The 16,654-nt window shown below is 42.8% G+C and overlaps 1 protein-coding gene across 1 annotated transcript in view; it reads right to left on the bottom strand.

Annotated features, from left to right (window-relative positions):
• Positions 1 to 1,195: 1,195 nt before the first annotated feature.
• Positions 1,196 to 16,654, bottom strand: part of LOC148074352 (aminopeptidase N-like) — a 15,803-nt gene continuing 344 nt past the window's right edge. The window contains exons 2-21 of the mRNA XM_087797644.1: positions 16,192 to 16,489; positions 14,880 to 15,022; positions 12,907 to 13,043; positions 12,721 to 12,847; positions 12,508 to 12,662; positions 11,160 to 11,273; positions 10,949 to 11,092; positions 10,808 to 10,873; positions 10,672 to 10,737; positions 9,350 to 9,522; positions 9,210 to 9,286; positions 9,019 to 9,152; positions 7,192 to 7,247; positions 6,937 to 7,084; positions 6,786 to 6,877; positions 3,583 to 3,690; positions 3,344 to 3,511; positions 1,993 to 2,133; positions 1,610 to 1,691; positions 1,196 to 1,351 (exon numbers count right to left, since the gene is read on the bottom strand). Coding sequence (XP_087653770.1) covers positions 1,196 to 1,351; positions 1,610 to 1,691; positions 1,993 to 2,133; positions 3,344 to 3,511; positions 3,583 to 3,690; positions 6,786 to 6,877; positions 6,937 to 7,084; positions 7,192 to 7,247; positions 9,019 to 9,152; positions 9,210 to 9,286; positions 9,350 to 9,522; positions 10,672 to 10,737; positions 10,808 to 10,873; positions 10,949 to 11,092; positions 11,160 to 11,273; positions 12,508 to 12,662; positions 12,721 to 12,847; positions 12,907 to 13,043; positions 14,880 to 15,022; positions 16,192 to 16,489 — 2,585 coding nt within the window. The remainder of the gene's footprint in view (positions 1,352 to 1,609; positions 1,692 to 1,992; positions 2,134 to 3,343; positions 3,512 to 3,582; positions 3,691 to 6,785; positions 6,878 to 6,936; positions 7,085 to 7,191; positions 7,248 to 9,018; positions 9,153 to 9,209; positions 9,287 to 9,349; positions 9,523 to 10,671; positions 10,738 to 10,807; positions 10,874 to 10,948; positions 11,093 to 11,159; positions 11,274 to 12,507; positions 12,663 to 12,720; positions 12,848 to 12,906; positions 13,044 to 14,879; positions 15,023 to 16,191; positions 16,490 to 16,654) is intronic.

The following is a 16,654-nucleotide window of genomic DNA, read 5'->3' as shown; positions in this document are numbered from 1 at the left end:
GTTATCAGTTTTATCTTGATCTTTAAAGTTTATACTTTATTGAATATTGTTTATTGAATTTGTTGGTTTATGTGCTTCGTGACCCTGGTCTGGAAAAGCTCTATAAATATAAATTACTTACTTACTTACTTATTTACTTAAACTTGTTGCGACTCAGTGTGAAACTAAGACTGAATTATTGAGTTAAATCGTGTGTGTGTTAAATGTTGAATTGATTTATATTTTCATTAATTAATAATTGAATTTAACACACGTTTTTTTAAACAAATACACACACATAGAGTTTGAAGTTATAATCCCAAAAATTCAAAAATATAAAATTTAAATCCAGTATTTTCTATTGCACAGCTTTTTAAATTCAATATAAAAAATACTTATTTTGGTGAAATACATTATTTTTTAAAAGATATATATATATATTCTATATTGAAAGGCTGTTTTTAATATATATATATATATATATATATATATATATTTTTTTTTTTTGAATATATAAATATATATATTCTAAAATATAATGTATTTCACCAAAAAAGTTTTTTTATATTGAATTTAAAAAGCTGTGCAATAGAAAATATTGGATTAACATCTTATATTTTTGAATATATATATATATACTGTATATATATATATATATATATATATATATATATATATATATATATATATATATACTATATATACTATATTTATATATTAAAAACCTTTCAAAGCCTTTCAAAATAGAAACTATTTTATTTCATTATTTTTAAAATAAATAAATGCTTATAAATGTAAAGTTTCAACATTTAAAATTCGATCATTCAGTTTTCTGATGGCACTGATATACTTTCAAACATGTTGCCATGGTAACCTACACGTAAACCTTACACTGAGATGTCGTCACATCCCAGGAAAACTACACGTATTTTTACGAAACCTGTTTTCTGAAGGAGATCAGTTTCGACACACACTGACTCACTATTTGTGTATGTTTTTAGAGGGGGCTTTATAAAGTGAGGTAGCTGATCCTCATCATTTGAACTCATAACATCACCTGATACGATTGTTTATCAACAAATACACTTTATTCAAGTCAGACATGTACAAACATCTACACAATCATCGTTTATTTACATGAAAACAGCAGGTGTGTGTTCGAGGACTTCTGGACAATAAATACTCTCCGTCAGACGTCCAGAGTAGAAGCTGCTCCTCACGCTTCAGCTTCAGCCACAAACCAGTCCAGGACCTTGGCCTGGTTCTCCTTGATCCACTTCATGTTCCCGATCGTCCTCTCGATCGACTGATCCACGGCCAGAGTCCCTGAGCCGAAGCCCACGGCGGCGTTGTCTTCTTTGAACTGACGCAGCTGAGACACACAAACACAATCATGTAGAGACACACAATCACACACAGACACACATAATTGTGTTGCAGTAACTAAACCAGTTGATATTTTCAACTGTATGTGAGAGAATGTGTGTGTGTTCATGTAGACACACACTCGTACAGATTAAACCTGAACAGGTAATAAATGTGTTACGATGAACTCGTGATGTTAATTGTGTTGTTGTTAACGATTGTGTTTGTGATGCTCGGTGGCGCCCTCTGGTGGCGCGTGTCGTACCTGCTGCAGCTCGAAGTCGGAGGAGAAGCGTTTGGTGACTCCGTTGATGAGGTTGGAGAAGGAGAAGGAACCTCCGCCGTACCTGAGACACAACACAGGTGAGTCCACGAGAACCGCCGACGTCAGCAGGAGTCACGCGCAGGTGAACTTGTGTAACATCTTTACGACAACAATAAACTCGCATGGGAGGAAACCAGAGTCAATAAACATAGAAACTGCTGATCCAAGTGAACTTTTATGAACCAGAAGGTGAGTCAGCGTCTTTCATAGCATGACGCTGCAGTCCTGGAGATCAAAGTCAACCCGAGAGGAACCAACAACTTCTACACACTTCGACACACACTGGACATGATGATCCAACTGTGACACACAGAGTGACTCACTGTGTGAAGATGTAGGACCAGCGCGCCCGGATGAAGTCCCAGGCCATGGACTGACCCACCACGTTGTTGGCCACCGTGACGATGGTGGACGTGGCGTCCTGCTTACGCACCATGGTCGGGTCCAGAGTGTATTCCAGGTACCTGAGGAACACCAGAGTGTGAGTGTGTGTTCATACGTGTGCGAGCGCAGGTTCAATGTGTGCAATTTTGTATGTGAGTGAGCTTAGATATTAGTATGTGTGCATATAAAACCTATATATTTGTGGGTACATGTGTGAGAAAGTGTGCGAACATGTGTGTAGGTACATGTGTGAGAAAGTTTGCGAACATGTGTGTAAGTAGGTGTGAGAGAAAGTGTGCGAACATGTGTGTAGGTACATGTGTGAGAAAGTTTGCGAACATGTGTGTAAGTAGGTGTGAGAGAAAGTGTGCGAACATGTGTGTAGGTACATGTGTGAGAAAGTTTGCGAACATGTGTGTAAGTAGGTGTGAGAGAAAGTGTGCGAACATGTGTGTAGGTACATGTGTGAGAAAGTGTACAACCATGTGTGTTGGTACATGTGTGAGAAAGTGTACAAACATGTGTGTAGGTACATGTGTGAGAAAGTGTATAAATATGTGTGTTGGTACATGTGTGAGAAAGTGTACAAACATGTGTGTAGGTACATGTGTGAGAAAGTGTACAAACATGTGTGTAGGTACATGTGTGAGAAAGTGTGAGAACATGTGTGTAGTTACTATTGTGAAAATGTGTGTAGTTACGTGTGTGAGAAAGTATGCGAAATCATGTGTGACGGTATAGGTGTAAGAAAGTGTGCGAACATGTGTGTAGGTACATCACTAGTGAACATTAGTGAAGATGTGTGAACATGTGTAAAAACATGCGTGAACATGTGTGAACATGTGTAAAAACATGTGTGAACATGTGTGAACATGTGTGAACATGTGTGAACATGTGTAAAAACATGTGTGAACATGTGTGAACATGTGTAAAAACATGTGTGAACATGTGTGAACATGTGTGAACATGTGTGAACATGTGTAAAAACATGTGTGAACATGTGTGAACATGTGTAAAAACATGTGTGAACATGTGTGAATATGTGTAAAAACATGTGTGAACATGTGTGAACATGTGTGAACATGTGTAAAAACATGTGTGAACATGTGTGAACATGTGTAAAAACATGTGTGAACATGTGTGAACATGTGTGAACATGTGTGAACATGTGTAAAAACATGTGTGAACATGTGTGAACATGTGTGAACATGTGTAAAAACATGTGTGAACATGTGTGAACATGTGTGAACATGTGTAAAAACATGTGTGAACATGTGTGAACATGTGCACCTGTTGAGCAGCCAGGGATGTTTGGTACAGGCCAGAGCTGAGCGTAGTTTTTCGGCCTCGGTGGCGATAGTCGCGCTTCTAAACTGTTTCCAGGCGAAATCCCACTCTTCGGCGCCCCCTGCTGCGATGGCGTTGCAGTACATGGTGGAGCGAAGGTTGGGGTGGATCCTGCAGACACGTAACAAAGTGGGTTTAAAACGCTGACTCTGATTGGATCGTTCACGTGTCCAAAGACTGACGGGTTTCTGTTGCTCGTCATCCACTTGCTGAACCAGGTCTTGGCCAGAGTCTGACATTCTTCTAGTCCAGTCCTGCAGGCCAGACTCAGAGCGTTCACCTGGTTGTACCTGTGGGAGGAAACATGAGTTTTCAGTGAGGACAGGCTTGTTGGGTCTTGACTAAAGTGATTCTTGACTCTAGTGAGTCTTGATTCTAGTGAGTCTTGATTCTAGTGAGTCTTGACTAAAGTGAGTCTTGACTCTAGTGAGTCTTGACTAAAGTGATTCTTGACTCTAGTGAGTCTTGATTCTAGTGAGTCTTGACTAAAGTGAGTCTTTACTCCGGTGAGTCTTAACTAAAGTGAGTCTCGACTAAAGTGATTCTTGACTCTAGTGAGTCTTGATTCTTGTGAGTCTTGATTCTAGTGAGTCTTGACTTAAGTGAGTCTTGACTCTAGTGAGTCTTGACTAAAGTGATTCTTGACTCTAGTGAGTCTTGATTCTAGTGAGTCTTGACTAAAGTGAGTCTTTACTCCGGTGAGTCTTAACTAAAGTGAGTCTCGACTAAAGTGATTCTTGACTCTAGTGAGTCTTGATTCTAGTGAGTCTTGATTCTAGTGAGTCTTGACTAAAGTGAGTCTTGACTCTAGTGAGTCTTGACTAAAGTGATTCTTGACTCTAGTGAGTCTTGATTCTAGTGAGTCTTGACTAAAGTGAGTCTTTACTCCGGTGAGTCTTAACTAAAGTGAGTCTCGACTAAAGTGATTCTTGACTCTAGTGAGTCTTGATTCTAGTGAGTCTTGACTAAAGTGAGTCTTTACTCCGGTGAGTCTTAACTAAAGTGAGTCTTGACTAAAGTGATTCTTGACTCTAGTGAGTCTTTACTAAAGTGAGTCTTTAATCTAGTGAGTCTTGACTAAAGTGAGTCTTGACTCTAGTGAGTCTTGACTAAAGTGAGTCTTGACTCTAGTGAGTCTTGACTAAAGTGAGTCTTGACTAAAGTTAGTCTTAATTCTAGTGAGTCTTCATTTTAGTGAGTCTTGACTCTAGTGAGTCTTGACTAAAGTGACTCTTGACTAAAGTGAGTCTTAATCTTAGTGAGTCTTAATTTTAGTGAGTCTTGACCAAAGTGAGTCTTGACTAAAGTGACTCTTGACTAAAGTGAGTCTTGACTAAAGTGAGTCTTGACTAAAGTGAGTCTTGACTAAAGTGACTCTTGACTAAAGTGAGTCTTGACCAAAGTGAGTCTTGACTAAAGTGAGTCTTGACTAAAGTGAGTCTTGACTAAAGTGACTCTTGACTAAAGTGACTCTTGACTAGACTAAAGTGACTCTTGACCAAAGTGACTCTTGACTAAAGTGAGTCTTGACTAAAGTGAGTCTTGACTAAAGTGACTCTTGACTAAAGTTAGTCTTGACTAAAGTGAGTCTTGACTAAAGTGAGTCTTTACTCTAGTGAGTCTTGACTAAAGTGAGTCTTGACTCTAGTGAGTCTTGACTAAAGTGAGTCTTTACTCTAGTGAGTCTTGACTCTAGTGAGTCTTGACTAAAGTGAGTCTTGACTCTAGTGAGTCTTGACTAAAGTGAGTCTTTACTCTAGTGAGTCTTAACTAAAGTGAGTCTTTACTCCGGTGAGTCTTAACTAAAGTGAGTCTCGACTAAAGTGATTCTTGACTCTAGTGAGTCTTGATTCTAGTGAGTCTTGACTAAAGTGACTCTTGACTAAAGTTAGTCTTAATTCTAGTGAGTCTTAATTTTTGTGAGTCTTGACTCTAGTGAGTCTTGACCAAAGTGGGTCTTGACTAAAGTGACTCTTGACTAAAGTGAGTCTTAATCTTAGTGAGTCTTAATTTTAGTGAGTCTTGACCAAAGTGAGTCTTGACTAAAGTGAGTCTTGACTAAAGTGACTCTTGACTAAAGTGAGTCTTGACTAAAGTGAGTCTTGACTAAAGTGATTCTTGACTAAAGTGAGTCTTGACTAAAGTGAGTCTTGACTAAAGTGACTCTTGACTAAAGTGAGTCTTGACTAGACTAAAGTGACTCTTGACTAAAGTGACTCTTGACTAAAGTGACTCTTGACTAGACTAAAGTGACTCTTGACCAAAGTGAGTCTAGACTAAAGTGAGTCTTGACTAAAGTGAGTCTTGACTAAAGTGAGTCTTGACTAAAGTGAGTCTTGACTAAAGTGACTCTTGACTAAAGTGAGTCTTGACTAAAGTGAGTCTTGACTAAAGTGACTCTTGACTAAAGTGAGTCTTGACTAAAGTGAGTCTTGACTAAAGTGAGTCTTGACTAAAGTGATTCTTGACTCTAGTGAGTCTTGACTAAAGTGAGTCTTGACTAAAGTGATTCTTGACTCTAGTGAGTCTTGACTAAAGTGAGTCTTGACTAAAGTGAGTCTTGACTCTAGTGAGTCTTGACTAAAGTGATTCTTGACTCTAGTGACTCTTGACTAAAGTGACTCTTGACTAAAGTGAGTCTTGACTAAAGTGACTCTTGACTAAAGTGAGTCTTGACTAAAGTGAGTCTTGACTAAAGTGAGTCTTGACTAAAGTGACTCTTGACTAAAGTGACTCTTGACTAAAGTGAGTCTTGACCAAAGTGAGTCTTGACTAAAGTGAGTCTTGACTAAAGTGAGTCTTGACTAAAGTGATTCTTGACTCTAGTGAGTCTTGACTAAAGTGAGTCTTGACTAAAGTGAGTCTTGACTAAAGTGATTCTTGACTCTAGTGAGTCTTGACCAAAGTGAGTCTTGACTAAAGTGAGTCTTGACTAAAGTGAGTCTTGACTAAAGTGACTCTTGACTAAAGTGACTCTTGACTAAAGTGAGTCTTGACTAAAGTGACTCTTGACTAAAGTGACTCTTGACTAAAGTGAGTCTTGACCAAAGTGAGTCTTGACTAAAGTGAGTCTTGACTAAAGTGAGTCTTGACTAAAGTGATTCTTGACTCTAGTGAGTCTTGACTAAAGTGACTCTTGACTCTAGTGAGTCTTGACTAAAGTGAGTCTTGACTAAAGTGATTCTTGACTCTAGTGAGTCTTGACTAAAGTGAGTCTTGACTCTAGTGAGTCTTGACTAAAGTGATTCTTGACTCTAGTGACTCTTGACTAAAGTGACTCTTGACTAAAGTGAGTCTTGACTAAAGTGACTCTTGACTAAAGTGAGTCTTGACTAAAGTGAGTCTTGACTAAAGTGAGTCTTGACTAAAGTGAGTCTTGACTTACTGGTCCATGTGTTTTGGTGGCACTGTGGTCCAGTTGGCGGTCAGAGTCTTGTAGTATTCGAAGAGTGGCGTCACCTGCTTCTTCAGGTAGACCTGAAGTGACATAAACATTATGACCACCTGTAGGAGGACCAGGTGTGTCCAGGACTCACCTGCATGGGTCCATACACTTCACTGCGGTCGAACATCAGGTAGAAGAAATCCAGGTTGTTCAGGGCGGACTTCCAGGGCAGGTACTCGCGCTCCTGGTTCAGGTACTTGGTCGTCTTCAGAGCCAGAATTGTGTCTATGTGCTTGGCCCTGCAGGGGGCGCAACAGCCGTTTTACAGTGATGCTTAAAGCAGAGCCGTGTCCAAGGAAACCTGGACACAAGTCTCTCAAGCTGCTCCTGAAGTGACGTCACTCACCTGGCCAGGTTGAAGGCGTCGTCCACCAGCTGAGCTCTGTTGATGACCCTGATGTCCTGCAGGGACCAGAACCAACGTGAGTCAAAGACACGAGTCACAGAGATGAGTCACACAAGACATTCACATGAGTGAGTCAAAGACACGAGTCACAGAGGTGAGTCACACAAGACATTCACATGAGTGAGTCAAAGACACGAGTCACAGAGGTGAGTCACACAAGACATTCACATGAGTGAGTCAAAGACACGAGTCACAGAGGTGAGTCACACAAGACATTCACATGAGTGAGTCAAAGACACGAGTCACAGAGGTGAGTCACACAAGACATTCACATGAGTGAGTCAAAGACACGAGTCACAGAGATGAGTCACACAAGACATTCACATGAGTGAGTCAAAGACACGAGTCACAGAGGTGAGTCACACAAAAAAAGTCATAGGGTCACTCTTCTATTACTCACTCAAGTGATACTCACTAGTAATAGAAGAGTCACAAAGGTGAGTCACTTGAGTGGGTAATAGAAGAGTCAGAGAAAGTGAGTCACAAAGATGAATCACAGTAAGTGGGTCACAAAGATGAGTCAGAGAAAGTGAGTCACAAAGATGAGTCAGAGAAAGTGAGTCACAAAGATGAATCACAGTAAGTGAGTCACAAAGATGAGTCAGAGAAAGTGAGTCACAAAGATGAGTCACAGTAAGTGAGTCACAAAGATGAGTCACAGTAAGTGAGTCACAAAGATGAGTCACAGTAAGTGAGTCACAAAGATGAGTCACAGTAAGTGAGTCACAAAGATGAGTCAGAGAAAGTGAGTCACAAAGATGAGTCAGAGAAAGTGAGTCACAAAGATGAGTCAGAGAAAGTGAGTCACAAAGATGAATCACAGTAAGTGGGTCACAAAGATGAGTCAGAGAAAGTGAGTCACAAAGATGAGTCAGAGAAAGTGAGTCACAAAGATGAATCACAGTAAGTGAGTCACAAAGATGAGTCAGAGAAAGTGAGTCACAAAGATGAGTCACAGTAAGTGAGTCACAAAGATGAGTCACAGTAAGTGAGTCACAAAGATGAGTCACAGTAAGTGAGTCACAAAGATGAGTCACAGTAAGTGAGTCACAAAGATGAGTCAGAGAAAGTGAGTCACAAAGATGAGTCAGAGAAAGTGAGTCACAAAGATGAATCACAGTAAGTGAGTCACAAAGATGAGTCAGAGAAAGTGAGTCACAAAGATGAGTCACAGTAAGTGAGTCACAAAGATGAGTCACAGTAAGTGAGTCACAAAGATGAGTCACAGTAAGTGAGTCACAAAGATGAGTCACAGTAAGTGAGTCACAAAGATGAGTCACAGTAAGTGAGTCACAAAGGTGAGTCACAGTAAGTGAGTCACAAAGATGAGTCACAGTAAGTGAGTCACAGTAAGTGAGTCACAGTAGGTGAGTCACAGTAAGTGAGTCACAAAGATGAGTCACAGTAAGTGAGTCACAGTAAGTGAGTCACAGTAAGTGAGTCACAGTAAGTGAGTCACAGTAAGTGAGTCACAGTAAGTGAGTCACAGTAAGTGAGTCACAGTAAGTGAGTCACAGTAAGTGAGTCACAGTAAGTGAGTCACAGTAAGTGAGTCACAGTAAGTGAGTCACAGTAAGTGAGTCACAAAGATGAGTCACAGTAAGTGAGTCACAGTAAGTGAGTCACAGTAAGTGAGTCACAGTAAGTGAGTCACAGTAGGTGAGTCACAGTAAGTGAGTCACAGTAAGTGAGTCACAGTAAGTGAGTCACAAAGATGAGTCACAGTAAGTGAGTCACAGTAAGTGAGTCACAGTAAGGACGTCTCACCGTGTGTTTGACTCTCAGAACCTCCAACAGTTTGTCCCAGTTCTGCTGGTCGTAGTTGACTCTGTAGTAACCCAGCACGTCGATGTTGCCCAGGACCCAGGCGCTGCCCGAGGCCTTCATGTCCTCGAACGTCTCTGTGCAGACAGGAGTGTGAACGGGTCAGCGGTCCAGGTCTGGACTCTGGTACTCACTTGTCTTGGCGTCCAGCCACTGAGGCGTCTGAGCGACTCCGGTCTTGATCCACTTGATGGGAACGATCCACTGGTACCTGGGGAGGAACTCGGACCGTCATCCTGACTCAGAACCAGAGTGAGAAGGTACTCGTGCTCACTTGAAGGGAGAGGGACTGGTCACTTCCGAGTCCGGGTCCAGGAGGAAGTGCTGCTGACTGACTTCTCCAGTCCCGGTGTTGATCATCAACACAGGGAATCCCATCTGCAGCACCCAAGTATCCATGATCTCATGAACCGTGTTCGGGAGTGTCGTGCTAGAATCTATGACAGCCTGTTGAGGGAACATGAAGGAGAGAAGTGAGGGAACATGAAGGAGAAGAGTGAGGGAACATGAAGGAGAGAAGTGAGGGAACATGATGGAGAGAAGTGAGGGAACATGAAGGAGAGAAGTGAGGGAACATGAAGGAGAGAAGTGAGGGAACATGAAGGAGAGAAGTGAGGGAACATGTAGAAGAGAAGTGAGGGAACATGAAGGAGAGAAGTGAGGGAACATGTAGAAGAGCAGTGAGGGAACATGAAGGAGAGAAGTGAGGGAACATGAAGGAGAGAAGTTAGGGAACATGAAGGAGAGAAGTGAGGGAACATGAAGGAGAGAAGTGAGGGAACATGAAGGAGAGAAGTGAGGGAACATGACGGAGAAGAGTGAGGGAACATGAAGGAGAGAAGTGAGGGAACATGACGGAGAAGAGTGAGGGAACATGAAGGAGAGAAGTGAGGGAACATGATGGAGAGAAGTGAGGGAACATGAAGGAGAGAAGTGAGGGAACATGAAGGAGAGAAGTGAGGGAACATGAAGGAGAGAAGTGAGGGAACATGTAGAAGAGAAGTGAGGGAACATGAAGGAGAGAAGTGAGGGAACATGTAGAAGAGCAGTGAGGGAACATGAAGGAGAGAAGTGAGGGAACATGAAGGAGAGAAGTTAGGGAACATGAAGGAGAGAAGTGAGGGAACATGACGGAGAGAAGTGAGGGAACATGAAGGAGAGAAGTTAGGGAACATGAAGGAGAGAAGTGAGGGAACATGAAGGAGAGAAGTTAGGGAACATGAAGGAGAGAAGTGAGGGAACATGAAGGAGAGAAGTGAGGGAACATGAAGGAGAAGAGTCATGGAACATGAAGGAGAGAAGTGAGGGAACATGAAGGAGAGAAGTGAGGGAACATGAAGGAAAGAAGTGAGGGAACATAAAGGAAAGAAGTGAGGGAACATAAAGGAAAGAAGTTAGGGAACATAAAGGATAGAAGTGAGGGAACATGAAGGAGAGAAGTGAGGGAACATGAAGGAGAGAAGTAAGGGAACATGAAGGACAAAAGTGAGGGAACATGAAGGAAAGAAGTGAGGGAACATGACGGAGAAGAGTGAGGGAACATGAAGGAGAGAAGTGAGGGAACATGAAGGAGAGAAGTGAGGGAACATATGTTACCTGTTGTAAATGATCCCACAGGTCTGTGTAGACTGTGTTGCTGAACTGGAATTTTTCCAGGTAGGTCTGTGTACAGCAAACAGCAAACATCAGTACAGTAAGAGTTTTTCTCCAACAACATGAGAACCAAACTCACCTTCAGCCCCTGAGTAAACACCGCCTCAGTGAGGAAATCTGACAACATTCTGAGAACTGACGCCCCCTAGAGGGAGACACGAGAGTTTACACTTCAACACGACGACAGCAGGTTTGTGCAGCAGCCGTGAGAGACTCGTACCTTGCTGTAGGAAATGGCGTCGAAGAGCTCGCTGATCTGAGCCGGCTTCATGATGTCTTCTTCTCTGGAGGACAGCGGGTGCGAGGAGGCCAGGGCGTCCACGGCGAACACCCGGTGGACGTCGCTCAGCACGATGAGGTCTTTCTGTGAGGAGACCAATGTGACCTTCGACCCTGGGGCGGGATGTGTCGGTTCCAGGTTCTGGACTCACCACGTTCCAGTCGGGCTCAGCGTGGTCGGCTCCCAGGTACTCCACGTAGGAGGCGAAGCCTTCGTTCAGCCACAAGTCGTTCCACCACCTCAAGGTCACCAGGTTCCCGAACCACTGCACACGCACAACACACTTCCTGGGTCACACAATCATGCCACTGGAACTGGTGGAAGACACTCACACACTACACACAAACACAGTGAGCTACACACACACACACACTAACAAATACAGTGAGCTACACAAACACAGTGAGCTACACACAAACACAGTGAGTTACACACACAAACAAACACAGTGAGGTACACACACACACAAACACAGTGAGGTACACGCACAAACAAACACAGTGAGGTACACGCACAAACAAACACAGTGAGGTACACACACACACAAACACAGTGAGGTACACACACACACACAAACACAGTGAGGTACACACACACACACACACACAGTGAGGTACACACACACAAACACAGTGAGATACACACACAAACACAGTGAGGTACACACACACAAACACAGTGAGGTACACACACACAAACACAGTGGGATACACACACAAACACAGTGAGATACACACACACAAACATAGTGAGGTACACACACACAAACGCAGTGAGGTACACACACACAAACACAGTGAGGTACACACACGCAAACACAGTGAGATACACACACACAGTGAGATACACACACACAAACACAGTGAGGTACACACACACAAACACAGTGAGATACACACACAAACACAGTGAGATACACACACACAAACATAGTGAGGTACACACAAATACAGTGAGGTACACACACACAAACACAGTGAGGTACACACAAACACACATTGAAGAACACACACAAAGTGAAGAAAACACACGGTGAAGAACGCCCACACAGTGAGTGACACACACACACACAGTGAGGTACACACACACAGTACTTACAGTGAGGGACACACACACAGTAAAGGACACACACAGTACTTACAGTGAAAGACACACCATGAAGAACACACACACACACACAGTGAGGGACACACACACAGTAAAGGACACACACAGTACTTACAGTGAAAGACACACCATGAAGAACACACACACACACAGTGAGGGACACACACACAGTAAAGGACACACACAGTACTTACAGGGAAAGACACACCATGAAGAACACACACACACAGTGAAGGTCACATTGTGGAGCACGGTTGTATAACTGAGGTCAGGTGTGTGAGTCTCGTGTTGTTGTGTTACTGAAGACGAGATGCTTCAAACACACCAGCAGGGGGCGTCATCAGGGTCACCCTGACGACAGGAGGAGGAGGAGACCTGGTCCAGGGACTCACCATGTGGGCCAGCTCGTGCGAGATGATGGAGGCGATCCTCTCCTTGTTCCCGTTGGAGGAGAAAGACTCGTCGTAGAGCAGGGCGGTCTCTCTGTACGTGATCAGACCCCAGTTCTCCATGGCGCCCGCGTTGAAGTCCGGCAGAGCGATCTGGTCTGGAGGAGAGGGTTCATTATCTCGGACTTCGTCACGTGAGGACCTTCGGGGACGTACCGGACTTGGGCAGCGGGTACTTGGAGCTGTAGTAGTTCTCGAAGTACTTGAGGATGGGTCCCGTCTTGCTGAGGGCGTACCCCCCCTGACCCGCGTCGATGGCGGGCTTCCGGGCGTAGATCCGGATCTGGAGAGAAGGGTTAGTTTTTGAGACCGTCTGGACCGGCTCTGGTCCGAGTCTCTCACCGTGACGTTGTCCACCGTGTTGCTGATGTGGCCGAACTCGCTGACGATGAAGGCCAGCAGGTACGTGGACATCTTCTCTGTGGGCCTGAAGACCGTCCTCTGGACCTCCTGGCCGTCCACGGTGGTCGGTGTGGACTCTGTTGGAGAGAAGATGGAGAGAGTGAGGGAGAGAAGATGGAGAGAGTGAGGGAGAGAGTGAGGGAGAGAAGATGGAGAGAGTGAGGGAGAGAAGATGGAGAGAGTGAGGGAGAGAAGATGGAGAGAGTGAGGGAGAGAAGATGGAGAGAGTGAGGGAGAGAAGATGGAGAGAAGATAGAGAGAGTGAGGGAGAGAGTGAGGGAGAGAAGATGGAGAGAGTGAGGGAGAGAAGATGGAGAGAGTGAGGGAGAGAAGATGGAGAGAGTGAGGGAGAGAAGATGGAGAGAGTGAGGGAGAGAGTGAGGGAGAGAAGATGGAGAGAGTGAGGGAGAGAAGATGGAGAGAGTGAGGGAGAGAAGATGGGGAGAGTGAAGGAGAGAGTGAGGGAGAGAAGATGGAGAGAGTGAGGGAGAGAAGATGGAGAGAGTGAGGGAGAGAAAATGGAGAGAGTGAGGGAGAGAAGATGGAGAGAGTGAGGGAGAGAAGATGGAGAGAGTGAGGGAGAGAAGATGGAGAGAGTGAGGGAGAGAAGATGGAGAGAGTGAGGGAGAGAGTGAGGGAGAGAAGATGGAGAGAGTGAGGGAGAGAAGATGGAGAGAGTGAGGGAGAGAAAATGGAGAGAGTGAGGGAGAGAAGATGGAGAGTGAGGGAGAGAGTGATGGAGAGAAGATGGAGAGTGAGGGAGAGAGTGAGGGAGAGAAGATGGAGAGAGTGAGGGAGAGAAGATGGAGAGAGTGAGGGATGATAAAGTGAGAGAAAAGAAGCATCAGAGTCCAGAGAGGGTGATGGAGGAACATCTGGGTCGATGACATGTTAATGATCTTTTGTGTTGTTTTATTGTTGTTGTTGTTTAGTGATTCAGAATTTAATCCTCATTAATAAACACTGTTGTTGTTTATTTATTATTATTGTCGTTGTTTATGTATTAGTGTTGTTATTAATTAATTCATTAATGTTATTAAACATCTTATCTTTGTTTTTTATTACAGCTGTTATTTAATGATTGTTATATAATAACCATTGTTTCATTATTAGTATTATTATTATTGATATTCATTATTGTTTTAATTATGAGTGTTGTTTAAACAATAATTATTATTCATTTTTATTGTTTTATAATTACTATTGTTGTTTATTCATATTTTGTTATTAAATGATCATTGTTGTTATTTAATAATTAGTTGTTTTAACCAATGGTGATATTTCATTATTATTGTTGTTTCATAATTATAATTAGTGTTAATTATTAGTGTATGTTTATTATAGTTGCTATTTAATTATTATTGTTGTTAATTATTAGTGTATGTTTATTATAGTTGCTATTTAATTATTATTGTTGTTAATTATTAGTGTATGTTTATTATAGTTGCTATTTAATTATTATTGTTGTTAATTATTAGTGTATGTTTATTATAGTTGCTATTTAATTATTATTGTTGTTAATTATTAGTGTATGTTTATTATAGTTGCTATTTAATTATTATTATTGTTATTTTATAACCTTTTTTTTTGTTTTATTATTATTATTATTGTTGTTAATTATTGTTATTGTTTAAACAATAATTGTCATTCATTAATTTTTATTGTTGTATTATCACTATTGTTGTTTAATCATTATTTTGTTATTTAATTATAGTTATTTGTGATTCATTATTTTCTTGTTTAATTTTTGTACATTGAAACTGTTTGTTGTTTACGTAATATTATCAAATTATACTCCGTGTTTTTTTATTTTTGTTTCTATTAGTGTCATTATTTCATTATTATTGTTGTTTAATAATTCTTGTAGTTGTTGTTGTTGTTGGTTCTGATCCGTGAGCGGCTCCAGGACTCACCGAGCTCCTCTCCGTTGGACAGAGCGATGGTGGTTCTGTCGTGGATCAGGGTGATGTGGAAGACAGCCTTCATGGCGGGCTCATCAAAGCATGGAAAGGCTTTCCGGGCGTCTGTCGGCTGCATCTGGGTCGTGGCGACGACCCTGTGAAGGACAAGTTCTGTTGGTACCAGACGTGACCCGAGTGTTCTTTTGAAGCAGGTTCATGTTGAAGCAGTTATTTCAACAACACCCTTCAAATGTGATGATGCTTTATTATTTGTCTTTTACCAACAGTAAAAGGGAACATGAAGGAGAGAAGTGAGGGAACATGAAGGAGAGAAGTGAGGGAATATGAAGGAGAGATGTGAGGGAACTTGAAGTAAAGAGGTGAAGGAACATCAAGGAAAGAAGTGAGGGAACATGAAGTAAAGAAGTGAAGGAACATCAAGGAGAGAAGTGAGGGAACATGAAGGAAAGAAGTGTGGGAACATGATGGAGAGAAGATAGGGAACATGAAGGAAAGAAGTGAGGGAACATGAAGGAGAGAAGTGAGGGGAAATGAAGGAAAGAAGTGTGGGAACATGACGGAGAGAAGATAGGGAACATGAAGGAGAGAAGTGAGGGAAAATGAAGGAAAGAAGTGTGGGAACATGACGGAGAGAAGATAGGGAACATGAAGGAGAGAAGTGAGGGAACATGAAGGAGAGAAGTGAGGGAACATGGAGGAGAGAAGTGAGGGAACATGAAGGAGAGAAGTGAGGGAACATGGAGGAGAGAAGTGAGGGAACATAAAGGAGAGAAGTGAGGGAACATGAAGGAGAGAAGTGAGGGAACATGGAGGAGAGAAGTGAGGGAATATGAAGGAGAGAAGTGAGGGAACATAAAGGAGAGAAGTGAGGGACCATGAAGGAGAGAAGTGAGGGAACATGGAGGAGAGAAGTGAGGGAACATAAAGGAGAGAAGTGAGGGAACATGAAGGAGGGAAGTGAGGGAACATAAAGGAGAGAAGTGAGGGAACATAAAGGAGAGAAGTGAGGGAACATGAAGGAGAGAAGTGAGGGAACATGAAGGAGAGAAGTGAGGGAACATAAAGGAGAGAAGTGAGGGAACATGAAGGAGAGAAGTGAGGGAACATGAAGTAAAGAGGTGAAGGAACATGAAGGAGAGAAGTGAGGGAACAGAAAGGAGAGAAGTGAGCGAACATGAAGGAGAGAAGTGAGGGAACATGAAGTAAAGAGGTGAAGGAACATGAAGGAGAGAAGTGAGGGAACATGAAGGAGAGAAGTGAGGGAACATGAAAAACTGTGTACGAACAGACGAGGCTCACTTACTTATTCACTCCGCCCTCTATGTACTCGCTGCGGTAAAAGCCTCCGAGGTCGTCGGCCAGTTCTCCTACGAACTTGGTGCTGAGCTGGTACCGAATGTTCTTGGTCAGTTTGGCGTCCAGTTTCAAGACCAGGTACTGAGTGACCGTCTGCGTCCAGGACTCCAGAATGGCCGGAGCCTTACCACCCAGTGCCACCAGCGTCGCCATCTGGTTGTTGACTTTGGTGAAGTTGAGCTTGTTGGAGTGGATCAGGATCAGGTCTGTTTCCTCAACACACTCGAACTCCACGCTGGAGTCCCCTGAGAACAAAACACCCCTTCATTATTCACCCGTTCTTCAGCCTCTGTGGTCCACATCTGGTCGGAGTCGCTGGAGAACGACTGACCGTCACTCAAGTCTTTGATTGAAGGAAGGTTCAAAAGTAACTGAGCTGGGACTTCTGTCCAGACCAGGTCTGGTCCAGA

The sequence above is a fragment of the Callionymus lyra genome, chromosome 8, assembly GCF_982586985.1.
Source record: "Callionymus lyra chromosome 8, fCalLyr1.hap1.1, whole genome shotgun sequence".
NCBI classification, from domain to species: domain Eukaryota; kingdom Metazoa; phylum Chordata; class Actinopteri; order Syngnathiformes; family Callionymidae; genus Callionymus; species Callionymus lyra.
This window is presented reverse-complemented; position numbering and strand designations above follow the sequence as displayed.